Source organism: Oryza glaberrima, chromosome 4, assembly GCF_000147395.1.
Source record: "Oryza glaberrima chromosome 4, OglaRS2, whole genome shotgun sequence".
Taxonomy (NCBI): domain Eukaryota; kingdom Viridiplantae; phylum Streptophyta; class Magnoliopsida; order Poales; family Poaceae; genus Oryza; species Oryza glaberrima.
Window position 1 is genome coordinate 28712390 of NC_068329.1, and position 26618 is coordinate 28739007.

The window sequence follows — 26618 nt, forward strand, 5'->3', positions numbered from 1 at the left end:
GGGAACTCCATCCTTAAAATGGCCGGATGCCACATGGCCCACAAAGTCCGAAGACCAACCTCAAATCGAAAAGTGTAAAAGCGACGGTAACAATGAACCTATGATGAAAAAGATTAAATTATCTAATATTGATCATGAATTTGAAACAAATGACATGAAACTGGTCAGTCACACACTCACACCTGCTATCTCCCCCAAAAGAAGAAGGGTTAATTATTTTAGAATTAACCCGAAGAAACGGGCAGAAATTTTAGAATCGAATGTTTTACAGACCCAATATGTGAAACACGAAATGGGTAGATATTTCAGAATCGAATGTTTTACACTTCTTCAATAATAATGTACCCTTAACAACAAGCTCAACCTATGGATGTAACACAACACAACCTCGCAGAAATGTCACCGTGTCTGCGAGCTTCCCTTGCAAAGTCGGGGAGGATACAGCTCGAGGAGTTCAGGTACCTCTTCCTTGTACCTGAGTACGTACCGCTCCACGAACTTGTCCTCCGGATATCTCATCACGCTCCCCAGGTTCGCCTTCTTCCCGATGCCCACGCCCCTGGACCGCAACGCCTCCACGACGCGGCACCGCGGCGCCATCCGCTTGCCGAGGCTCAGCGTCAGCAGCACGGGGTTGGTGACGATGTGCGTCGCGTCGCACCCGGCCTCCGCCATCAGGAACTCCACCTTCCGCCGCAGCAGCGCCGCGGGCACGAACACGAGGCACGGCGCGCGGCGGAACATGGCGTCGAACTCCTCCTCCGTGCAGCCCGCGGCTCCCACCACGGCCGCCTTCTTGGCACGGAAGCTGCCCTCGCTGACGTTGTGCAGCGCGAAGAAGGCCCACATGTACATCCCGGAGCTTGGCGGGACGCCGCACGCCTCGACGCGGCCGACCAGCTTCTGGAACCTGGCCGGCGTCTGCGTGATCAGCGTCGGCTGCATCCGCACCGTGGTGGTGATGCGGCTCTGCTGGACGCCGAGGGATCGGAGCGTGGAGAGGTTGCGGAGGAGGGCGTCGACGCTGTACCGGAGCAGCCACGTCTTGGCGAGCCATTTCATCAGTAACTTGGCGGACCCCAGGAAGTCGATCCAGAAGAGGACGCGCGGGAGGAGGTTGGTGTGGATGCCGTAGGTGAGCGCCGGCGGGTAGAGGGCGAAGAGGCGCGCGATGTCGGCGCGGCCGAGGCCGAGCGCGCGGACGGCGCGGAACTTGGGGTCGAGGGTGGCGTCGACGTCGCTGAGCAGCAGCTCCGGCTTCCACGACACGACCTCGCGGACCTGCGCGCGGGTGAGGCCCTGAGACCGGAGGAAGGCGAGCGCGGCGTCGGGCCTGGACGCCGAGTCGAGGTGGGCGAACCGCGGGGCGGCCTTGGCGGCGGCCGCCGGCGAGAGGCCGCACTTGGAGACGAGGTACTGGACCATGAAGTGCGGTGGGGTGGAAGAGGGGGTGGAGAAGCGGCGGACGAGGTGGCCGCGGGATTCGGAGGAGAGGAACGCGAGCGGCGGGCGCGGAGGTGGAAGGGATTCCACACGGTGGAGGAGGACGCGGCCGGCGACGGCGAAACGCCGCAGCGCCATGGATTCCAGGACGGACGTCCGTGGTGAGGAATCGATTTAAGGGATCTCAGATGAACTTATTCCTATCCACAAAAGTAAAGATCCACTTCAAGCTGTTTGGTTGGGCTAACTTTGGCCCGCATCCAACACCCAGAGTAAATGAATAGTGTTGGGCTAACTTTGTTTTAAGTGGGCCTTTATTAAAAGTAGTTCACGCGGCCTTCCAATCGGCGTTCCTCGCATTTCCCCAGCCTGCGAAGTGCGAACCGTGACAGTAGTTTGCCCTTATATTCACCGGGAAAAACAGGTTTACTGATTACTATTCTTTACATTTTTTAATATATGACACCGTTGATTTTTTTATACGTTTGACCATTTATGTTATTAAAAAAATTTATGTAATTTCCCAAAAAAAAATTATGTAATTATCATTTTTTTTACTTGATTTATCGTCAAATGTTATTTAATCATGACTTAATTTTTATATTTGTAAAAAAATTGAATAAAACGAATGGCCAAATGTTTATAAAAAATCGACGGCATTATAGATTAAAAAACAGACGTAGTATTATATACTAAGACATTGGCAAACATGAGATTATCTCATTATTATACTACGTCCATGAAAGGATAACAAACAGGGTGAGCCAGCCAGCCAGCCAGCCAAATATTGTCTTGAGTCCATGCAGTAGAGGAAAATAAGATATGCATAATATGAGTCTAGTACTAGATGCCTAAATGGCATGAACTATCGGTCATCTTATCCCAGTAGCTCGAGGAAACGCGACTTGAAAGCGTCCATCTGTTTCGGTTGCAGCAACGACACCGACACCTGCACCCCGCGGCCGTCGCCGGCGCGGGCCAGCGCCATCTGGCCGTCGTGGTTCATCCTCGCCGGCACCGTCCATCTCGGCTTCCCCCACCCAAAGTCAGCGACGTCGTACGGGCAGAACCCCGGCGATCCGGACATGGTCGCCACCTTCTCATAGGCCGCCCTGCTGTTCAGGCTAAAGAAATCCCACAAGGCCAGCGGGTCATCCGCCATCCTCCGGATCTCCTCCTGGATCGCCGACGCGGCGGCCGCCAGTGCGCCGTCGCCAGTGGCGAAGCCACCGTAGGGGCCAGGGAGGGCCAACACCCCCCTAACCCCTATGTGACCTCTCCTCCCCTCTCTTCTCCCAAGGATGATTAGCACTTATAATCTAGCTATTAATTATATCATTAGTTACAGATGAGACTAACTATATAGGATATAGGATAACTGACTTATGAAATGACTTAGCTAACTGATTTATCATTTTAGAAGTGATTGCAAGACTCCAATTAATGGAACAAACTGTTCAATCATCCATATATTAAAAATATTACTGAATTTTAAATTGGCGAATCATGATATATGGGTTCTTGTTCTCTCTTGTAGCTAATCGCTGTAACATGTATGATATCGAGTTACCGATCATGCATCAACACTACAAAATCACTGTTCACTGAACCTTAAGTGAATTACCACGTCTCGTAGATGGCACCCCCCATCTCTAAATCCTGGCTTCGCCACTGGCCGTCGCCGTGGAGGAGGTCGCGCGCTGGGAGCGCCACGAAGCACCCGGTGAGGCACGTGCCGAAGTACCTGGCGTCGACGGGAGGGTCGAGCCGCTCGGCGGAAGTCGGCGAAGAAGAAGAGGAACGCCTCGGCGTCGTCCGCGGCGGATGTCTTGGACTTGGACCGGACGAGGAGCGTCCAGACCGTCGCGACGAGGGCGACGAAGCTGGACGGTGGCCGACGCGGTGGTGCGCCGTGGGCTTCGCCGTCTCGGACGATGCGTTCACTGGTGGAAAAATGCTTTTTACTCCCGGTTTAGAACCTCGCTACGAATCCGGGACTAAAGATCGCTATCTTTAGTCCCGGTTCAAATAACCGGGACTAAATATCGATCTTTAGTCCCGGTTGGTAACACCAACCAGGTGTTACCAACCGGGACTAAAGAGGGGAAGCGATAGTTCCTCGAGATACTTTTTTTTATTTTATTGTTGATTTGCTAATGGCTAGTGTTAATCCCTATATTTTCTCCCGAATCAAATGGGATGCACATCCCCAAATCAACATCTCAAATATTAAGTTACTTATATACACAGATCAAATACATCACAAATTCTACACACAGATCAAATACATCACAAATCCTAAAAAACTACATACAAATTAAATACATCACAGATTATACAAATTATACATCTATGCAATGAATCACAAAATCTAAAAAAATATACATCTAGTGAAACACAAATTACAAAAAAAAAAAGAAGCAAACGAGCCGCCGCCGCCCGCCGCCCGCCAGCCGCCTGCACGCGCCCACCTCCACGCACGCGGCCGCGCCGCCGCCTGCCTCCACGCGCGCGGCCGCGCTGCCGCCCGCCTCCACGCCCGCGGCCGCGCTGCGCCGCCGCCCGCCTCCCCGGGCGCGGCCGCGTCGTCGCCACCCGCCGCCCGCCTCCCCGCCGCCGGCCGGCTGATGGAAGAGGGAGTTGAGAGGAGGAGGAAGGGCCGGCTGATGGGAGGGAGGAGAGGGGAGGAGGAGAAGAGGAAGGGGAGGAGGAGAAGAGAGGGGAGGGGAGGAGGAAGAGGATTGGATCTGAGAAGAGGAAGAGAGGGGATCCGGATGTTCCAATCTTATCTAAATATTTGTCTGGGACTTAACCGATCAGATGTGGGAGAGAAATATTTACTCCCGGTTGATAACTCCAACCGGGACTAAAGATCGATCTTGAGTCCTGGTTGGTAATACCAACCGGGAGTAAAGATCTTTACTCCTAGTTGGTATTACCAACCGGGATTAAAGTGGTAATCTTTAGTCTCGGTTGGTAGTATAAACCTGGACTAAAGATCCTCGACCCCCTGACATATATCTGACAGGGGATGAACCGGGACTAAAAATCATTTTTAGTCCCGGTTAGTAACACCAACCGAGACTAAAGATCAAAATTTTTTTAACCGGAACTAAAAATCGTTTTTAGTCCCGGATTTTAGCGGAACCGGGACTATTGTGGGATTTGGTCGACCGACCAAAGATGGTTTCTCCACCAGTGGTTTCTTGAGGCGTTCGAGCTGCTCCGCGCCCACGGTGAACGTCCGGCGGGAGTACCACTTGCTTTCTTCTCCACTCGATGGCGGCGCCGCCGACGGCGATACCTGCGTTGTCATGTCGACGTATTCTTATCAAGGCAACATCCAAAAACGATATTTTTTTTCATTTTTAAACCTTTTTTATTTTAAAAATAAATTCATCAAAAATTTATTTTAAAGTTAAACATTTTGTCCATGTCAACCTACCTGGCATGGCAAGACAACACTGACATATCATCTACAACGAGCGTGATAGTTTTATCCTAACATGTCAATGTAAGACAATGCCTTCACGCTATTTAGATCAGCGTGTCAGTATTATTTTGCTACGTTAGTCCGGCTGGCATGGTCAATAAGTTCCAAATCTTGTAAATAAGTTTTGAATGGGTTTATTTTTGAAATTAGAAAATAAAAAGGATTAAAAAAATCTCTAGAAAACGGTAGCACCCCATTCGCATATCTTATTGGGATGCAATAATTTGTATTAGTAGACTTTAATAACTTTATTGGTTCGCTTATACTTTGTTATGCTTATCCTTATAACTTACTAGCAAATAGCAACCAAAGAATAATAAAACAATTTATTAGTAAAACTATTTTAAGTATCTTGAGTGATTGAAAAACAAATCTAAAATTAAATTTTAGCTAATAAGTATAAGCAGCGAAACAATAGATTGTTAACAACTGATATTGCCATTTAAACATTCCAAAATCTTCGGACTAATGTGCAATGATCGTTCAGATTAGGCTCCTTTGAAGGCAAAGAATTTTTTTAACGAATTTGAAATAATTGAAATCCCATATTTTTTTTCTTTGGAGCCTTTTGATGGTAAGAAATGGATTCCAAAATTCCTACTTCCTTTATTTATTTTTTTTTGGAAAACTGAAAACATTTGATAAAAGATCATGTTTTCCAATTCCCTTAAGCCCAAGGCAAATGCCTATTTACAATCCCCTTAAGCCCAAGGCAAATGCCTATTTATCTATTATAGCCAAACGTTTTCTTCACAATTAATTCTTGTGATTTTCTTATGGAGTAGCCAAACACCTATACCTCTTTTAAATTTATGTGTTTTTATTTCCTGTAGAATTGGAATAGCCATGCCACTCTTTCTATATTTTTCATTTTCCTGTATATTTCCAATCGATCTTCTATTACCCACAACAATTCCTTTAAACGCATGTAAACCCTGTCTTCCTCCTCCCCTCTGAAACTGCTAAGTGGTGATCAGCCACACAGGGAAGGGCATGGGCGATCAGTTTCCGGACACACGAAATATTTTTTCTTTAAAGTTTATATATATACGTATAAAATTTATATATATATATATATATATATATATATATATATATATATATATATATATATATATATATGTATATGTATGTATGTATACATACATGCACGTATATAGGAGGACGTGGGGGAAGGGTGTGTGGAGGGGACGACTCCACGGGTACACCCACGCACGGTTAGATGTTCATCATCATCCCCCTCCTCTCTCCTCATCTTATCACAACCTAACCCGTTATTTGTATATCGTCTAAAGAGTTGGGATGTCGCCGGTACCAAAAAAAACAAAAAAAAGCTCACCAAGATTAGAAATAAAGAAGTCCATTTACAAATCTTGGCATGAGTCCGACGATCTAAAATCTACGAGATTTCATCCTCAAATTTCTCGCATGTTATTTAGCAAATCCATAAAATGATTTCCCGACATACCACAGGTAAGTTCGGCGTGTACTTCCTTAAGATGCTCCTGGTCAACGCCTCTCCATCCGGCAACTTGATAACCGAGCGGTCGAAGCACGGCGTCGCGGCCGGCGTCTCGCCGCGGCACGACGCCGCCCACGCCTCCACGAACATCCAGAAGGACTTCCCCTCGGCGACGCCGTGGTGCACCGTCACGCCGACCGCCACCCCTCCCACCAGACGCGTGGACTGCACGGCCATCACCGACGTCGGCAGCTCGCCCATGTCGAGCTCCGGGGCGAGCTGCTCCAGCAACCGCAGGTCGTCGTCGGGCGCGTCGCCGCCGCCGCCCGCGACGCTGCGGACGTCGGCGTCGCACTCCGCCTCCACGAACCTCACCGCGTCCGAGGCCGAGCAGACGATGGCGACGTCGCCGGTGTCCTCGAGGTGGACGAGCCTGCCGGCGAGCGGGGCGAAGGTCGCCAGCGTCGCGCCGAGGGAGGACCGGAGCGAGTCGACGATGCCGTCGAACGGCGGCCAGCTGCTGCCGGCGCTCTCGTAGAATAGGACGTGTTGCAGGAGCGGGATGCGTAGCCACAGCGCCTCCGTCGCGGTGAGCTTCATCGGCTCCGTCGGCAGCGCAGCCTTCGCCGGTACAGCGACATGGCTGACTCCCACGATACGCACAGTCACAGCAGCCGACATCCGTCCTCTCCCCTGCTGTACTAGCACAATGGACAATAATGGTGGTGAGTGAGCAGGGCTGTATCAGCTGCCGCGAGAGCGATTAATCAAAATATAAGAGATATTAGGAACATATAGTACTGCTAATCTCTGCGTAGAAAATCTGTTTAGATTTATACTATTAAGATTTTTATGTTTAGATTTATAATGCTGGAACGTGTCTTTTTCAACCAAAAGAAATTTATATTTATTGTTCAACCAGGTTTTTTATATATATTTTAAGAAGTAGTAACACTCAGCAGGTACGTTCACGATGCTGAAGCATATCAGAAAATCAATGGGCGAGACGACAGCGAGAGTAGGGGCGACGTGTTTGTGATTAGGCCCCTGCAACTGAACTACTTCGTTCTCAAAAGAATTCAATCCTACCAACAAATCTCGACAAATTATTTTGGGGCGACGTGTTTGTGATTAGGTCCCTGCAACTCAACTAGGGATGGCAACGGGTCGGGTCGGGCATGGGTAGAGCAAAACCATGTCCGAACCCATGCCCGTCGTTGCCCGCCCAAACCCTACCCACTAAGGTTAGCGGGCAAAACTCTGTACCCGTACCCATGCCCGACGGGCACGGATATACCCGGCGGGTACCCAATAGATCTCACATGAATAATAACTCGAAAGATATATAATTTAACAAAGAGAAATAAAATCAACAATTTACCAAATTATTAGTTATCAACAATAATTTGAATTACATCACAACTTATTATTAGTTAGTATCACAAATGAACCAAGAGAAATGGGTATAAGAATTAAGAGATAAGTCGAAATTAGCTAATACATATGTATCGGGTCGGGCATGGGTTACCCACAAGCAAAAAATGAAACCTGGCTGTTGCCCACGATGTCTACGGGTTTCGGGCGGGCATGCCCATGGGTAAAAAATCACACCTACGCCCAGGGGCAGAGCCAGGATTATGTCAAGAGTAGGGCTTAATCACTATAGTATGAACTTCTTGAACGAATTTTAATAGGAAAATTAGCAAATTCCTTGGTATTTTTTCTACCAGGTGTGGGGCCCAGGCCCAAGCTGCCCCACACCTGGCTCCGCCCCTGCCCATGCCCGTGCTCATTGGGTCGGTATCCGCCGATACTCGGACCCGCGGATACCGACCCAATGGGCAATTGCCATCCCTAAACTCAACAACTCGTAAACTACTTCGTCCTAAAGAGAATTCAATACTATTAAGTCTCAGAATTTTGTACTATAATGCGAAAGAATGTTTGTGATTGGCGCGCGTGATCGAACGGAATAAAACGTGACGCGCACAAACAAACATGCTTTCGGCCGTAAGTTCAGCGGAAATGGATTCTAATCACTTATTTACTTTTTTCAATTAAACTTAACACAAATGGTTGTGAAACTCTTTTTCTTTATAATGTAGTCTATATATAGCGACATCTATCGCTTAAAAAAAGTTAAACCACCTCGAAAAAAAAAAGTTAAACCAAACTCATTCCAAAGAAACATAAAAGATAATCCAGATGTAAATACTATCTGTACTGTTTCATACTCTGATTTCTGGATGTGTGGGTCAAGTCTAAACTTTAAATTTTATAAAGTGATATACGTACTGTGTCGTATGAATATTGTCAATTTATTGAGTTTTTTCAAACTATTTAGATGGTATTTAAACAAATGGGCTAGGGGACATTCCATCAAAAGATTAAGATAGTTTCCTATCATTGAGAACATCTCTGCAAAAGCTTAGCGCAGTTTTCCACCGTTTAATTGCGAGGTTGGGCTTGAGCTTATTGGAGCATTGAAAACATGACGGGTCATTAACACAGTAGTAATCAACTAGATGATTCCCCGCACTTTGCTGCGGAAATTAGTAAGTAATTTTCAATATATATTTTCTCGTTACAATCAAGCTAGAAGTAAAAAGAAAACACATGAAATAACAGAGCTTATTAATATTTATCTTGAAACAAACAAATAAAACCCGCTTTAATATGGAACATATTGATAAGTTAATTTAATTTAAATATTATAAAAATGATAGATAGATTTATAAAAATGTTGTGGAAATGATGTAAGGGAGTGATAATTAGATATGTTTGCATGTTGATTCGTATAATTAAATAAATTGTACCTGATGTTGCATGCTTGCATGAGATTGAATATATAATTATTGCTAGTGGGTGATGATATGGTATGTTTGTATGTTAAGCTTTAGAGTTAGTGGGTTACTATACAGTATATATTAACTATCAACTATTGTAAACTTGAAAAAATAGATTTTTTTTTAAAAAAACTTTTTTACTTCCTCCATTTCAGGTTATAAGACATATTGACTTTGGTCAAAGTCAAATTGCTTTAACTTTGACTAAATTTGTAGAGAAAAGTAGTAACATTTTTAATCTAAAATAAATTTATTATGAAAATATATTCAATTATCGATTTGATGATACTAGTTTAATATTATAAATTTGAAATAGTTTGACTTTGACCAAAGTCAAAACGTATTATAAATTTGAAACTAGTACTATATTTGTCTATAAACTTAGTTAAATTTAAAACAGTTTAACTTTGACCAAAGTCAAAACGTATTATAACCTAAAACGGATGGAGTGCTTCTTACATTTTTACGAAACGCATCATTTAGCACAGTTCATTAAACATGCTCTCTCTCTGTCTCGTCCATATGGCAGCGAAAATTACTACTCTCTCCATCCTATTTAAGTGCAACCATGATTTTCCGTGCTAAACTTTGATCGCACGTCTTATTTGAAAAAAATAAAAAAATAAGTCACGTATAAAGTACTATTTATGTTTTATCATCTCATAACAATAAAAATACTAATTATAAAAAAATTTCGAATAAGACGGACCGTCAAAGTTGGGTACGGAAACTTATGGTTGCACTTAAAACGAGGAGTAGGAAGTATAATTAATCGAATGTATCTGTCATCCCAATAACTCAAGTAATTGTGACTTGAAACCTTGCATGTGTGCAGATCGGAGCAAGGAGACCGAGACCTGCACCGCGCGGCCGTCCTTGGCGCGCACCAGCGCCACCTGTCCGTCGTGGTTCATCCTGATCGGCTCCGTCCGCCTCGGCTTCCCCCAACCAAAGTCGCCGACGTCGTACGGCCGGAACGCCGGCGAGCCAGACACGTTCATCGCCCTCTCCATGACGGGGACCAGCGTCTCCATCAGCCTCAAGAAATCCCACCCGGCGAGCGGGTCTTCGGCCACCTTGGCGATCTCCTCCTGGATCGCCGACGCCGCGGCCGCCAGCGCGCCGTCGCCGTGGATGTCGCGCACCGGGAGCCTCGCGACGCGCACGGTCAGGCAACTGCCGAAGTATCCCGCGCCGACGGGAGGGTCGAGGCGCTCGCGGACGTCGGCGATGAACAGAAGGAACACTTCTCCGTCGTCGGCGGCGGTGGTCTTGCATCGGGCGAAGCACGTCCATGCCGTCGCGACGACGGCGACGAAGGTGGACGGAGGCCGACGCAGTGGCGCGCCGCGGGCTTCACCGTCGCGGGCGATGCGCTGCTTGAGGCGCTCGATTTGCTGCGCGTCCACGGTGAACGTCCGGCGGGTGAACCGATTCCGTTGTTCGACGAAAATTTCCAGCTCGGCTACCTGAGACGACGCAAATGGTGGTCGACGTGTTCTTAAATCTTAAGCTACCTTGTGCGCTGCTAATTGACCGGGGAAAATATGGCGCGAAGATAGCATACCTGAGGCAATTTCGGCGCGTACTTCCGCAAGACGGTCCGGGCAATCTCCTCGCCAAGGTGCAGCTTGATAGCGGAGCGGTCGAAGCACGGTGTCGCGACCGGCGTCGCCTCGCCGCGGCACGCCGCCGCCCACGCCTCCAGGAACATCCAGAGAGACTTCCCATCGGCGACGCCGTGATGCACCGTGACGCCGACCGCCAGCCCTCCCTCCAGGCGCGTGGCCTGCACGGCCAGCACCGACGTCGGCAGCTTGCCCATGTCGAGCTCCGGCACAAGCTTCTGAAACGTCGCCAGGTCGTGCAGCTCGTCTCCGGCGAGGCGGCGGACGTCGGCGTCGGATTCCGCAGCGACGAACTTGACCGCGTCCGACGCGGAGCAGGCGATGGCGACGTCGCCAGTGCCCTCGAGGTAGACGAGCTTGCCGGCGAGCGGCGCGAAGCTCGCCAGCGTGGCGCCGAGGGAGGACCGGAGGGACCGGACGACGCTGTCGAACGGCGGCGAGCCGGCGACCTCGTAGAACAGGACGTGTTGAAGCACGGGGAAAGGGAGCCACAGTGCTTCCATCGCCGTGAGCTTGATCGGCTCCGGCGGTAGCGCGGCAGTCGCCGGCACAGCGACATAGCTGACGTCGACGATGCTCACTGCAGACATGAGGCTTTGGACTCTGCACTACGCAGGCGCTGGTTTATCGCACAGTACTAGAAAAAGGCATTTTCCTCGACGTGGGGTTTTATTTTCCCAGTCAAACATGACTCTTTGAGCCAAATGATCACCTACAAAAATATAAATCGGGGTGAATTACGAATCACTTAAGTGGCGCCTGCGAAAATCGCAGACGGACCACTTAAGCGACGCACCTTATGTGGTCTGCCTACCTACCAAAAAAATCTAATCATCCTTATCCTCTCCTCTCCACCACTCATTTCCCTCCCCCTCCTCTCTCTCACACACACTTAGAATAACTCGTCGGCTCCCTCCTCTCTCACATCCGCGTGCCGCCGGCTCCCTCCTCGACGCCGACGACGACCACGACGCCGCCGGCTCCCTCCTGTCCCACATCCGCGCACCGCCGGCTCCCTCCGCTGCCGGCCACGATGACGACGACGACCGCGACGCCGCCGGCTCGCTCCTCGCCGCCGACGGCTCCCTCCTCTCCCACGTCCGTGCGCCGCCGGCCACGACGAGCGACGATGACGGCACTCCAGATCCGCGCGCCGCCGGCTTCCTCCTTGCCGCCTGCGCCGACCGCTTCCCCTCCTCGCCCCCTCCGCCGCCGGCCACGACGAGCGATGACGACGGCTCTCCAGATCCGCGCGCCGCCGTCTTCCCTCCTCGCCCCCTCCGCCGCTGGCCACGACGAACGACGACGACGGCTCGCCTCCTCCGCCGTCGGCTTTCCTCCTCGCTACCTCCGCCACTGGCCACGACGGGCGACGACGACGGCTCGCATCCGGCTACCGGCTCTCCTCATCGACGCGACGACGACGACGATGACGGCGCCAACGGCAACGGATGGAGGGGAGCCCTAGCTGGCAGCGCTCGTGGTGAGGCTGGCGGCGGTGCCCCGTGGTTTTTTTTAATTTTTCTGAGATGATTTTCGCAGGCGGGCCATGGAGGCGACTGCGAAAATAGTCTATTTTCACATGCGAGATGGTAGCGGCGATCCTCTCTCCCGCCTGCGAAAATGGTTTTAGGCCGCTAGGAAAAATCTTTTTTTCTAGTAGTGATACTTCCGCTGTTTTTTGCGTGTAAACACAGCAGCAACTGGAGCCACGGAGGAGCAACTAGCAGCCGCCGTCCGCCGCCGGCCACGACGAGCGATGACGACGGCTCTCCAGATCCGCGCGCCGCCGTCTTCCCTCGTCGCCCCCTCCGCCGCTGGCCATGACGAACGACGACGACGGCTCGCCTCCTCCGCCGTCGACTTTCCTCCTCGCTACCTCCGCCACTGGCCACGACGGGCGACGACGACGGCTCGCATCCGGCTACCGGCTCTCCTCATCGACGCGACGACGACGACGATGACGGCGCCAACGGCAACGGATGGAGGGGAGCCCTAGCCGGCAGCGCTCGTGGTGAGGCTGGCGGCGGTGCCCCGTGGTTTTTTTTAATTTTTCTGAGATGATTTTCGCAGGCGGGCCACGGAGGCGACTGCGAAAATAGTCTATTTTCACATGCGAGATGGTAGCGGCGATCCTCTCTCCCGCCTGTGAAAATGGTTTTAGGCCGCTGGGAAAAATCTTTTTTTCTAGTAGTGGCACTTCCACTGTTTTTTGCGTGTAAACACAGCAGCAACTGGAGCCACGGAGGAGCAACTAGCAGCCGGCAATAATTAGCCATGCGTGAATCGTTGGCTAATTGCGGAATTAAATATTAATGCGAGCGTTACTAGCTCCGTGCAAGGGGTGTCCTTGTCGAAGGCGAAATGTAGGAAAATGCCATCTGTCGGCACCAAATCACGTGTCTACACGTTGAACATGTTATGTGCAATCTCACGGTAGTACCCTGAGATATGCTACCGTAAGAAGTTGTAAGATAATATCGAAGCAACAAACGGAAAAGACCCTATTAGAGGGAACGCGATGCTGGTTTGTCCTAGACTCGACAAATCAGCTAGGACGTCATTTAACGACGTAGAGACCAGAGATGATAAAGCAATTTAGGGTTGAAGGAGAATAGATGTTGTCATAGATAGGAAGGAGAAGGAAGGTGTAGAATATAGAGGCTAGGGTAATAAATCGATTTTGACGATTGATTGGTTGTTTTTTAGTCGGTCGTGATCCCCTTATATTTATAAAAATGCGGACTTGTTTCCTAGGATTTTTCCCATGTCCAATTGGGTGTAAAAAACTAATTATAGTCTAAAATCTCGTCTAAGTAAGGAAATCCAAGAAATCTCTAAATTGGTTTCTGACTATTTGTTGATGGTCAGGCCGTCCGGATGCTTGTGGTTTGACAGCAGTTCATCGTTCAGTCTGACCGATCAATCAGACCAGTCTTTGGAGGGAAAGTCTCGGTATTACATGTTTGAAAGAAAACACTGGTGACTGTATATTAGAGTTATAAAAGATATAGTAGTAGAGTACTCTCTACTCAGCTTAGCTACTGCTACCGGCGGTCGAGCGGCTATACCATGAAGCATGAACGCAGATTGTCGGAGACTGGAGACATGCGCAGTTCTCCAAGCACGGGTGGCACTCTGGCTCGTCTCGTCCCATTTTGGGCCCTAGAGCAAACTTGGGCGCGTGTTCTTCGGCCTGGAAAAGTAGGCCCACGAAAGCGAGTAGTCCCAGCAAGCCGACGGAGGTCCTGCTCGGGGAAGTTATGATAAGCAGCCGCTGACAATCTGGAGGTGCTGGAGAACACATCATTTGATTTCTAATTTATTTTCTGGGTTCTACGACTAAAACTCTTTAAAATCTAAGTGAAAATCTAGAATGTTTGATAGATCTTCTATCAGTCAGGGATTCTAAGAGAAGCTGCAGCTGACAGAAACTTCTCCAAATAGACAAAAAAAAAAAATTAGGTTGCCGTCGGCTCTAATGCAATCTGGGCTAAACATATGTGTTGAACCTTATCCGGTTAGAAAAACGAAGGGATTAAAATAAAAAAAACACCACCAGACAAGTTCGTGTACCATAATAATTACTCTACAAATTTGTATACTGAATCACACCCACCTTATAAGTTTGTTTACCACCAATACAATTTACTTTATATTTAAAGACCAAAAACGAAGGTAATCCGTTCGTTCTAATTCTGCGTGTTTTTTAAATTGTATCTAGATATCTTTTTGAGAAAACGTGAACACTCACTCCTATGAATATACATATACATACATACATATATATATATATATATATATTTAAAAATCATATATCTAGATATATTATTTGAAAAACGGGAAATTTAACTATTTGCCACTCTTGTGACATGGCAATTAACGAGTTGCCACACCGTGTCTATGACATGTGGGCCTAGTGGTAAATCGTTAAGCACCACTCGTAAGAGTGGCAAATAGTTAAAAGCCCCTTGAAAAACTGTACTACTTATATTTTGGATGGAATAGGATAGTACTTGATTTCTACAGCTTAAAATTTTCAGATATTTAACTACTTAATTTTTTTTAGATATTTAACTATCTCCCACTTTTAGATGTGGTGTTTAATACTTTTTTTCCAGTAAAATGCCCTATTTTTTCATCGCTGTAGTTTGTCGCATGTACCATCTGTCTGTCTGATCACTTTAACTCGAGCAGGCGCATTTGTGACTTGAAAGCCTCCATGTGTGCCGATTGGAGCAAGGAGACCGAGACCTGCACCCCATGGCCGTCGGCGGCGCGCACGAGCGCCACCTGCCCGTCGTGGTTCATCCTGATCGGTTCCGTCCGCCTCGGCTTCCCCCACCCGAAGTCGCCGACGTCGTACGGGCGGAATCCCGGCGAGCCGGACACGTTCATCACCCTGTCCGAGGGGATCTTGCCCGCCAGGCTCATGAAATTCCACCCGGCGAGCGGGTCCTCCGCCAACTCGAGGATCTCTTCCTGTATCGCCGACGCGGCGGCCGCCAATGCCCCGTCGCCGTGGACGTCGCGCGCCGGGAGTCTCGCGAGACACCCTGTCAAACAAGCGCCGAAGTAGTATCCCGCGTCGACGGGTGGGTCGTCGAGGCGCTCGCGGACGTCGGCGAAGAAGAAAAGGAACACGTCGCCGCCGGCGTCCTCGTCCGCGGCGGTGGTCTTGCATCGGGCGAAGAATGTCCAGGCCATCGCGACGACGGCGACGAAGCTGGATGGAGGCCGATGCAGGGTTTTGCCGTGGACTTCGCCGTCGCTTTAGGCGTTCGAGTTGCTGCGCGTCCACGGTGAATGTCCGGCGGGTGAAACGCTTGCGTTCCTCTACAAGCAAGTCCAGCTCGGACACCTGCGACGCCATTGCACGTGTTCTTAATTTTAAGCTAACCAATGCATTATGACTTTCCCATCGAAAAGAAAAAAAAAGTGACCAACCTCCACCACGAAGGGTTACTTGCATGTCACTCAAATGGTTATAAAAAAATAAAAATATATATTAATATGTAATATATCACTCTATAAATATACAAGCTCAAATTCAACTTCTACAACTTACAAAAAAAACAAATTTAACCAAATAATCACAGTTTAACTTGTTTTTTCGTTGCAAGATATAGAAGTTGAATTTAACCTTGTATTTTTGTGAAGTGATATATCTCATATTAATACATCTTCTTAATTATTTTTGTGAAGTGATATATCACATATTAATACATCTTCTTAATTTTTTTTATAACTACTTAAGTGCCATGCAAACAACAAGATATCAACTTCTACATCTCAAAAAAAAAAAACAAATTTGACTATAAATATATGTCAATTAGTTATAGTTTAATTGCTTTTTTTTGCGAGATGTAAAAGTTAAATTTGATCTTGTATATTTGTGGAGTGATATATCATATGTTTATATATATCTTTTTAAAAATTTTCAAGTATTTAAGTGACATACAAACAAGAGAACGTTACCTCGAGATCAAAATAATTTCCGGCATTAGCATGTGGGAGTTAGGATTAGCAGTTGTCATCTATCTCTCTTTAGGAAACGAGAGAGCATGCCCCCACCCCCGTCACCGCCGGCGGTGACGCCCCAGACAGCGCCGCCTGCCCGCATCCTTCTCCGCCGGCCTACCACCGTCTCCGCTGTTGCGTGACCGTCCCCGCTGGCGCATCGCCCTAGCCACGCCCCCCACGCTGGTAAGTCTCTGTCGTCGTCGCTCTCATGGCCACCGGTGTCCCCCCTTCCGCGGCCACCGCCGCTGCTCAGAGATGGCTGTTCCAGCGCAAGTTCAGTCTCGGTGGTCCTGGAGACGCCAGATCCGCCGCCGCGTCACTCGTTCACGGAGATCGTCAAAGGGGCGGCAACCTCAAATTCAAATTTGCCCCAGCCAGTGCGGCCGTGCTGCCCCCCTCGCCCCGACTTCAACAGCGCATTTACCTCCCCCGTCCGGATCAACCACCGCGCCTCTCGCCAGGTTGCTTCGCCGCGGGAAGCTGCTCCCTACGATGCTAGCCTGCCTCCGCGTCGCGTCGCCGAGTAGGAGAAGGAAGCCTTTAACTCCAGAGATTCGGGCTGGATCCGGGTTCAACGAAGGCACTGGTGGAGGCGTGGAGAGCATTCAAGTGGAACGCATTCAAGCGGAGCTCACCGGCCAACTTCAGGGCGAAACAACATCGACCGGCCTAGGCGGAGCTACCTCTCCCCCTCCCACCGAGACTTCTTGGCGCAAACCAGCGGAAAGTGCTTCATTTGCCTCTGCCGTGGACACCGTGCAGCTCAGTGCAGGGACCCGATCTGCTGCTTCCTTTGCTGCCGCTCCGGCCACCGGGCGCGCGAATGTCGCTGCCGTGGTCCAATGGACCGTGCACACCAGTCGCCCCGGCTTCGTGGCACGGCACGCGTTGAACGTGTTCGACCACAGCGCTCCCCGTCTCTGCCTCGCCGCCGCACTGCTTCGCGCTTTCCAGCTCCTCTCCACCACCGCGCCGACACACGCCACCGTCACGACTTCCACCTCACCGCCCCTCGACGCGGCCGCTCGCCGACGTCCCTGCCACGTTCTCGCGTCGCAAACCGGGACTCTGCCCGCCTTCCGCCGCCACCTCCGCGGCCGCCGACGTTCAAGATGTCGCAGCTCGGCGACCCGGCCACGCGTCCAGAGGGGGACACGTGCTTCATCCCCACCTCCTACGCCATTGATGAAGAGTTGCGCGAGTGGAGTGAGACTGCGGCGGTCTCCTGGGCGGCCCGCGCGCCGCCGACTACTGGACCGCGCTACGTCGAGCAAGCATTCCTGGATGAGTTCAAGCTCCGTCGCGGCGAGGTGGCTGTGTCCCTCCACCACCCTCAAGCTTTCCTCATCAAGTTCCAACACCGCCGTCACTGCGAGGAGGCGCTGGAGAAGGGGTACGTCAAGCGGCGCGGCATCGAGATCCACTTCATAAAGTGGCGCAGCCTCCAGAGCGCGCTCGGCGTCGCGCTGATGTTCCGTGTCCGCCTATGCCTCGACGGTGTTCCCATGCATGCCTGGGCTGCTGACATTGCCGAGCGGATGATCGGGCGCACCTGCGCACTGGAGCAAATCGAGACAGACGTCGTCCACCCAGTCGAGTCGGGCAACACACGCTCCATTGATCTCTGGGCGTGGACGGCAAATCCCAGCACCATCCTGAAGAGGATGTGGCTCAGCTTCACCAACCGGGCTAAAGACCCGAACCTGGCACCCCTGCTCGTGGTGGAGAGCCCGCCGGAGCACTGGCAGAAGAGGGTGCGCCACCCGGTGCTCTTCCACCTGGAGGAGATCCACGACTACACGGCGGCTTCCATCGACTTGGAAGCACAAGGTTTCCAGCCGGCCAAGCGCCGCCTGCCGCCATGGAGCTTGGGTGTGATCGACGGTGAACAGGTTCCAGGGCGAGTCTTTGAAGACTTCCCACACCACCCGCCGCCACCCCGTTCGGTCCATGAGCGTCTTGGCGGCTTGCAGCGGGAACACGAGCGCCAGGAGGACCGTCGGTCTGACCGTGATGCCAGTGATGGCCAGCCCCGCCGCGGGCGCGCGGTGCGGGGCGAACGTCTTCGCGTTGAAGGCGGTCATAGTGATGATGATGGCCGGGACGACGACCATGATGGCCACGATGATCGGGACCGCGAGGATGACCAAGATGCCCGTGCCGACCGCGATCGCCGCGGGCGTGGCAGGCGTGAGCGTCGGAGAGGGTCTAGCAATGACCACCCAAGGACTTGGCGTCGTCCTGACAGAGATGATGACCGCGACGACCGAGGACGTGACCTCGGCCGCGGTCGCGATGAAAGGCGGGCAAGCGACAACGACTACCGCCACGAGCGCACGCGCTCCCCACGTCGCCGAGACAAGGCAGGCTACAGTCGCAACGGCGGCGGCTGGCGGACCCCGTCTACGACTCGAGCAAGCTGTTGAACACCTCCATCCTGCACAACGTGATCCGGCCAGTGGTAGGCGAGTTCCGGTTGCTTAACGCGCTGCACAACTCCAGTCTCCTGTCTCAGGTGCCCCAGACGAACACCTTGTCGCCGGTGGATCAAGTGCGACGGCTCTCCATCATTGCGGACAAGGCGCTGGCAGGGGCGCCGCCCCCTCCCCCCAGATCCCGTCCGCCCGACAAAGCAGAGGAATGAAGCCTGGTTCAACAGTGCGGCTTGGGAGCCGATCCCCATCGAGCACACCTTTGCGCGAATCAAGTCGGCGCTGCCGCCGCCGGCTTTGACGACCACTTGCCAACAAGTGGAGGAGGCGCTTCTGCGGCTCGAGCTGGCGGCTGCGGTGTCCGACTGCCAAGTGGATGAACCACCTCTGCAAGTTGTCTCGCCGCCCCCGCGGGTCCTCTCACCGGGGGCCAACAGCCTGGAGGGGATAAACTCTCCAGTCATCGCGGGAGGAAATGATGATCCTTCGGCGCTGCTTCCCGCCCAACTCACTCAAGCGACGGCCCCGGCGTCGCCGAACATGACAGGCATCCTCGACGCCCTGTTTGCCTCGCCACCGCCAGCGATCATCGCTTCACCGCCAAGGTCGCCGCCAAGATCGCCGTGCACGCGACCGTTCCAGCTGCCGCGCGACTCAAGTTCCGTCCAAGCAAGCAGAGCCAGCCTACAAGACGCAGTGAGCGCATCGCCAAGCAAGCTGCGCGGCCGACGATGGAACGCTGTCAGCGTGTTCTCTTCAAAAGGCTGGGCATCCTCAACGACGAAGAAGGCACCTCCATCGAGCAGGTTATTGCGCAGTACGTTGCCATGTTCAACGGGCCGCTGCCGGCGCATGTCATCGCCGCCCTCACCACCATCTTCGTCATCGGCGATGATGACCAGGAGGACATGGATGCGGCGCTGATCTCATTGGTGGGCGAAGGGATCGCCGACGCGGCCGATGAAGCAGAGCAGAGCGTCGCTGCCTAATGCGTCTTCGCTACCGCGAAATTTGTCTCGGGAGTCATCTTTGCTCCATGTATCGTTGTTCTTCGCTTTGTGAATGGAGTGCCGGCGGCCTGCGAGCAGCCTCCTCCAGTTGGATCGCCGGCGGCCTGCGTGCAGCCTGCCCAACAACGTTGAAAGACTACTTGTGCTTTTGTAGCCGATGTCGGCAAGAACCTGGTATTCCCTCTCTTCACTGCGTGGATTGCTGTGTTTGCCTCTGCTATGCATGGTCGCCACCACCCTCGTCGCCGCCACCCTCGTCGCCGCCACCCTCGTTCCGGACAGACTCGTCCACCAAGCCGCGTCGTGGACCGCGGCTGAACACCTTACAGGCGCCCGGGAATGGCTCGGCCTCTCCTTGGGGTTGCGGAACGCGCCCCGGCCCACACGTCAGCGTTAGAGCCCCCATGACAGCAGCTGTCAGCAGCCCTAGCCCACGCGCCAGTGGCCGAGCGCCAACAGCTCTCACGCACACGGGCCCACGCGTCAGGGCGCACACGCATCCAATCCTGGGCCACGCTAAGCGCGCACAGCTGCGCGTTGGGCTACCCAAAGGCCGTCGCTTCCCTAGCCGTCGTCCCCCCTTTTGTTGGGCTGTCATCCCTTATCGGGCTGTCTAGCCAAGCTGGGCAGAGCCGCCCATTTGTTGGGCCGCCGTTTCACCTCGGGCCACCAAACCATTTTGTGCCGGCACCTTCACTACCAAATCGAATGAAGGCAGGTACATGCCCCCAGAGAACTTTTGTTGATAAATGGCACAAAGTCTAGATCTCATTTCTTGGAATGTACGAGGATTAAATTCACCTGCGCGCTGCAACACGGTCCACGAGCTTATGCTGGACACAAAGTGCACCACAAAGTGCACCTTAGCCTGCTTCCAAGAGACAAAGCTCCAGAACATAGACGACGGACTCGCTCGTTTCCTAGGAGGCTACAAGCTCGATAAATTCGCTTTTAAACCGGCAAGAGGCACGAGAGGAGGAATCCTCCTCCTTTGGAACAGTGGAGTTTTGGATGTCCAAGAGGTTCGAATCGGCCGCTTCTCAGTCTCCGCACAAGTGACGGCCATAGTCACAGGAACCACGTTCCTACTCACTGCCGTCTACGGGCCCACTAGGCACCATCTCAAGGACGCTTTCCTCCGGCATATCAGAAGACTAAGGCCCAGCTCCGGGGAAGGGTGGCTAATCCTTCGAGACTTCAACATGATCTATCGAGCACAAGACAAAAATAATAGCAATATCAACCTAGCACGCATGAGACGTTTCCGATCAGTCATTGACAGATGTGAGCTCCATGAGATTCCCCTGCAGAATAGGAAGTTTACCTGGAGCAACGAGCGTCGAAGGGCCACCCTCGTCAAACTTGATCGATGCTTTTGCAATGAGGAATGGGACCTTGCTTTCCCCCACCATGTCCTTCATGCCTTACCTACTGGACCTTCTGACCATTGCCCGCTGGTCCTCTCCAACCCGCATTGCCCACGCAGTCCGAGGAGATTCAAGTTTGAAAATTTCTGGACAAGGATACCGGGGTTCAAGGACAAAGTCAAGGCTCTCTGGAGCCAGTCATCATCGCACACCGAGCCTATGCACCGGCTCAACCAAAATCTCCAGCGCACTGTGGTCGGTCTTAGAGATTGGGCAAAAGGCATCTGCACGGAGGCCAAGCTGTAGTTCCACATGGCGCTCGACGTCATCCAAAGGCTCAATGTTGCTCAAGAGCACAGAGACCTATCACCTCAGGAAATGTGGCTGAGAGCCGCCCTCAAGCGAAAAATCCTCGGACTCGCTTCCATCGAACAAGCAAGGAAAAAACAGGCCTCCAGGGTAACCCACATCCGGGAAGGCGATGCGAACACGAAATTCTTCCACCTCAAAATCAATGCGCGTAAAAGAAAAAACACTATCCAGAGACTGCAAAAGGATAATGGCTGGGCGGTAACGCATGGGGAAAAGGAATCAACAATCCATGACCATTTTGCGAGCTTCATGGGCCGGCCGGGGCCGAGGCCAAATGAACTGAATTGGGAAGCACTGGACATCATGCCGGTCGATCTAGCCGCTCTGGGGGAACCGTTCTCCGAGGAGGAAGTGCATAGAGAAATTAAGGAAATGCCAGCCGATAAAGCACCAGGACCAGATGGCTTCATTGGGGCTTTCTTTAAAGCTTGTTGGGAAATCATCAAGGAGGACATTCTACTGGTGTTCAACTCCATCTTCAATCTTAGGTGTGCACACCTCAACCTAATCAACTCAGCGAACATTGTCCTAATCCCAAAAAAGGATAGGGCCGAGAGTGTTTTGGACTACAGGCCAATTAGCCTGATCCATAGCATTGCCAAGATCTTCTCAAAGTTGCTTGCGTTGCATCTCAGGCCCCACATGCATGCCTTGATCTCGGTCAACCAAAGTGCTTTCATAAAAGGGAGAAGTATCTATGACAACTTCCTTTTCATGCGGAACATGGCCAGAAGATATCACCGCCTGAGACGGGCAATGTTGCTTTTCAAGCTCGACATAACGAAGGCTTTCGACTCGGTGCGTTGGGACTACCTCCTGGCCTTGCTGCAGCAAAGGGGCTTCCCGACAAGGTGGGTGGATTGGCTAGGGGCTCTGCTATCCACTTCCACCTCCCAAGTCCTCCTCAATGGCTCGCCGGGGCAACGAATCAAGCATGGAAGAGGACTCCGGCAAGGGGACCCCCTCTCGCCGCTTCTCTTCATCTTGGCGATAGACCCTCTACAGCGTATTCTCTCCAAGGCAACAGAGCTAGGCGTAATCTCAAAACTTCGGGGAAGAACGACTCGACTGCGGATCTCGATGTACGCGGATGATGCTGTCATCTTCATTAATCCCACCCGAGGCGATGTCACAGCTTTCGCGGACATCCTACATCGTTTCGGCACAGCCACTGGACTCGTCACCAACCTCCAAAAATCACAGGTAGCAGCCATCAGATGTGACAACATAGACCTGACTGAGGTCCTCCAGGGCATCCCAGCAATGAGGGCAAATTTTCACCTAAAATACTTGGGCCTCCCCCTAGTTCTGGGAAGGATGCGGAAAACAGATTTACAACCAATCTTCGACAAGATATCAGGGAGGGTTGCAAGCTGGAGGGGTAAGAACATGGGAGCTGTCGGGAGGACCACGCTCGTCAAATATGTGCTCTCAGCGCAGCCAATTTACCTCCTGACTGCCTTGAAGGTGACAAAGGAGTCTTTGGAGCAACTGGACAAGCAGCGACGACGATTCCTCTGGGCAGGCACGGGTGATATCACCGGGGGAAAATGTAAAGTCAATTGGACAAAGACGTGTTTGCCGACCAGCCAGGGAGCCTTGAGATTGCGGTGGCTTTGGCATGAATGGAAGGATCCTACCAAGCCGTGGGCGGGACTGGAGACGCCTTGTGACGGTTTAGACAAGGACCTTTTCGCCGCCGCGACAAAGGTAGCCGTCGGAGATGGGAATACGGCACGCTTCTGGGACGCCGCATGGATTGATGGGCAAAGACCAAAAGACCTCATGCCACTTGTCTATGCTATCTCCAAAAATAGAGGAAAGTCCCTGCGCCAAGGAAAAGAGGGTGACGCCTGGGTGAATGATCTGACCTTCGATGCGGCCACGCCTATCACAATCAGCCTTGTCGAGCAACTGGTCCGCCTGTGGGAAACGGTTCGGAATGTGCATCTAAACAGTGAAGAGCCGGACCAGATTGCCTGGAAATTCACAGCTAATGGGCATTACACAGTCTCCTCGGCCTATCATACGCAGTGCTTAGGGGCGCCAAACTCAAATCTAAACTCCCTGATTTGGAAAGTCTGGGCGCCGGGAAAATGCAAATTCCATGCTTGGCTCATCATCCAAAATAGAGTTTGGACATCTGACCGCCTTGCGACAAGAGGCTGGCAAAATAATGGGCATTGCGCTCTCTGCCGTTCTGAACCTGAGACAGGAATACACCTAGTCGGCAAGTGCAGATACACGAAGAGAATCTGGAGCCTAGTTGCTTCTTGGACGGGTTATCAGCAATTGGAGCCTAATGAGTGGGAGGAAGCACAGTCAGTCCAAGATTGGTGGGAGAGCTTAGCAAATACACCCGTGTCCCAAAAAAGGGCCTTCGATCCCTCATTATGCTAGTCGTCTGGGAAAATTGGAAGGAGAGGAACAGACGGATATTCGACCACAAAGAGATGGCAACAGGCTTCCTCCTATCAAGAATCAAGGACGAGGCTAGGCTTTGGGCTCTAGCGGGAGCTAAAAGATTGCGCGATCTAGTCCCGCACTTTGTATAGTGTATAGCCCATAGTTCTCTTTCTTTACCCTTAGGGGTTGTATTTTCTCCTGCTCTATTCAATGAAAAGGCATATCTGTGCTATTTTTTCCGTTCAAAATAATAATAATAATAATAATTTCCGGCATGAAGTAACATACCTCAGGCAAGTTTGGCGCGTACTTACGCAACACGCTCCTGGCGATCTCCTCACCACCTGGCCACTTGATAACCGAGCGGTCGAAGCACGGTGTCGCGGCCGGCGCCTCGCCCCGGCACCGGCATGCCGACGCCCACGCCTCCACGAACGTCCAGAACGACTTCTCATCGGCGACGCCGTGGTGCAACGTCACGCCGACCGCGAGGCCTCCCTGGAGACACGTGGCCTGCACGGCCAGCACCGACGTCGGCAGCTTGCTCATGTCGAGCTCCGGCACAAGCTGCTCGAACGTCCGCAGGTCGTGCGCCTCGTCGCCCGCGACGCGGCGGACGTCGGCGTCGCACTCCGCCTCCACGAACCTCACTGCGTCCGAGGCCGAGCAGGCAATGGCGACGTCGCCGGTGTCCTCGAGGTGGACGAGCTTGCCGGCGAGAGGGGCGAAGGTCGCCAGCGTCGCGCCGAGGGATGACCGGAGCGAATCGACGACGCTGTCGAACGGCGTCAAGCCGGCAGCCTCGTAGAACAGGACGTGCTGCAGCACCGGGAAAGGGAGCCACAGCGCTTCCATCGCCGTGAGCTTGATTGGCTCCGGCGGCAGCGCGGCCGTCGCCGGCACAGCGACGTAGCTGACGTCGACAATATTCACTGCTGACATCAGTGACATGAGGCCTTTGGCTGAGCAAACGGTGAGCTTTGATGCGTTGGCTTGTGAATCCTGGAAACACAGTGGCTACTGGACAGTGCGACGAATCCTAGGTTCGTCTCCGAATTAATCGTGGAGCACAGGTTTATCTGTGGCGAGAATGCGGTTGCGTGTGTGATATTTCTTCGAATCCTGATTAGTGCACGTGTGCTTAAACTGCCCATCGGTGGCGGGATGATAGATACTCCCTCACACTCAAAATGTAAGCATTTTAGCTATGAATCTGAACAATTTTGTTTAGAATCATAGTCAAAAGTTATTGTATTTTGAGACAGAGATAGTAATGCTTTAGACTTTCGAACCTTTTGGGTACAGATGAAATTATCTGGATGGGGACTTGTAAACAGTGGAAACAATTGGAATCGCTAACATCTTTTCGAAAACGATGGTCGACCGATCAATAACTGTGCATATTTATCAATTCAACTATTTAGTATTGGCATCATAAAAAAAACAGAAATAATAGTACAAAACGATATATCGTTCCAACGAGATAACTGACATACGGGTATCATTAGAGAACGAGGTTGTAGCCCGGTGGTAGGGAGCTACCGGATTAAGATCCGGTGCAGTTGATATTACTACCGCAACTTTAGCTGTCATTGTACGTTTTGATCGTTGGATTGATGAAGTGAAAGGCTCAGATCTGCTTGCAACCCTGTTGCACCTCTGACACTACAGCAATCGCTACAGTAAAGATTCCCCTACAATAATTTGTGAATAGTATTTTGCAGCTATCTGAGCCGTTGGTTTTTGATCCATCCACCGAACCGCAACTGCTAAAGTTGCAGTTGTTACTGCGACCGCACCGGATCTCGATCCGGAGCTACCAGGTGCTCTCGTTGGCCCACGTTCTAGTCCCCTCGATGCTGGGTTTTCTCATTATTTCTTCTCTCTTAATAATTGATGCTAAGTTTCTTCTTAGCATCTTTTTTTCCTTTTAAAAATGGGTATCATTAATGTCAAATCATAATATCAGTATAGGTACTAGATTTGGTCTGGTACCTACGGTGTATCATGTTTAGTACCAGAAATATCAGATTCGGTACCCATGATATCATGCTAGTATTATAACTATTTCGTTGGAAGTTCTGCAGTATCTCTCGAAATGAAATTAGAAAATCCGAGTAAAACCGCGACGAGTGGCAGGCGGGTGCTTGACTAGCATAGAGGTGAACCGCGTTGCGAATCGTCCAAATCCGGGCCGTACCGAAACATCCAAGGTGGCCCATATTGGCGGCCCGTTTAGCTCACGAGCTGGGCTGATTCGTTGTTCTCCTCGTGTGCTGTCGAGGAAGGGATCACTCCCGGCGATGCAGTCCATGTCAATATGTCATGAACTTGAGATCCCCTTCTCTCTCTTCGCTGAATTCCTCTCCATCACTCCAGTCCTCCTAGGCACAGCACTGTGCAGTTTGGAGATTTATAACCTTGTACGTTCGTCAGGATTGTAATCACTATGTTGAAGTATTAATCCGCGCTCTCTGTCGTAAAAGAAATACTTCTACTAGAAAGTGTGTGCATCGATTATCGAACACACCACAAAATCGCTGTACCGTACGTGTGCGCCATCGAAACGTACGAGGTTTTGACATCTCAGTTGTCAGCGACACAACACGGTTGACTTCGGACGGCGTGCAAGGTCG

The 26618-nt window shown here is 51.3% G+C and overlaps 2 protein-coding genes and 2 pseudogenes across 2 annotated transcripts; all 4 read right to left on the bottom strand.

The window, feature by feature from the left end:
• Positions 1 to 1616, bottom strand: LOC127770463 (uncharacterized). The gene has a single exon (XM_052296189.1). It carries the CDS (start codon positions 1579 to 1581, stop codon positions 400 to 402), a length of 1182 nt encoding a protein of 393 aa, XP_052152149.1. The 5' UTR covers positions 1582 to 1616; the 3' UTR covers positions 1 to 399.
• Positions 1617 to 2320: 704 nt separating this feature from the next.
• LOC127771855 (uncharacterized) lies at positions 2321 to 7079 on the bottom strand (annotated as a pseudogene).
• A 2640-nt stretch (positions 7080 to 9719) lies between these two features.
• LOC127769931 (malonyl-CoA:anthocyanidin 5-O-glucoside-6''-O-malonyltransferase-like) lies at positions 9720 to 11491 on the bottom strand. Its single transcript, XM_052295591.1, has 2 exons — positions 10812 to 11491; positions 9720 to 10713 (listed from the first exon to the last, which is right to left on the bottom strand). The coding sequence occupies exons 1-2, from the start codon at positions 11460 to 11462 to the stop codon at positions 10030 to 10032; spliced, it is 1335 nt and encodes a 444-aa protein (XP_052151551.1). The 5' UTR covers positions 11463 to 11491; the 3' UTR covers positions 9720 to 10029.
• A 3560-nt stretch (positions 11492 to 15051) lies between these two features.
• Positions 15052 to 24924, bottom strand: LOC127770947 (malonyl-CoA:anthocyanidin 5-O-glucoside-6''-O-malonyltransferase-like; annotated as a pseudogene).
• Between the last annotated feature and the right edge of the window lie 1694 nt (positions 24925 to 26618).

Excerpts from the sequence above, each read along its gene's own strand:
- LOC127769931 (XM_052295591.1), bottom strand. The coding sequence starts at position 11,462 with ATGTCTGCAGTGAGCATCGTCGACGTCAGCTATGTCGCTGTGCCGGCG. Across the intron at positions 10,714-10,811 it reads ACGCGCCGAAATTGCCTCAG|GTAGCCGAGCTGGAAATTTT; the intron begins GTATGCTATCTT and ends GCGTCGTCTCAG.
- LOC127770463 (XM_052296189.1), bottom strand. The coding sequence starts at position 1,581 with ATGGCGCTGCGGCGTTTCGCCGTCGCCGGCCGCGTCCTCCTCCACCGT.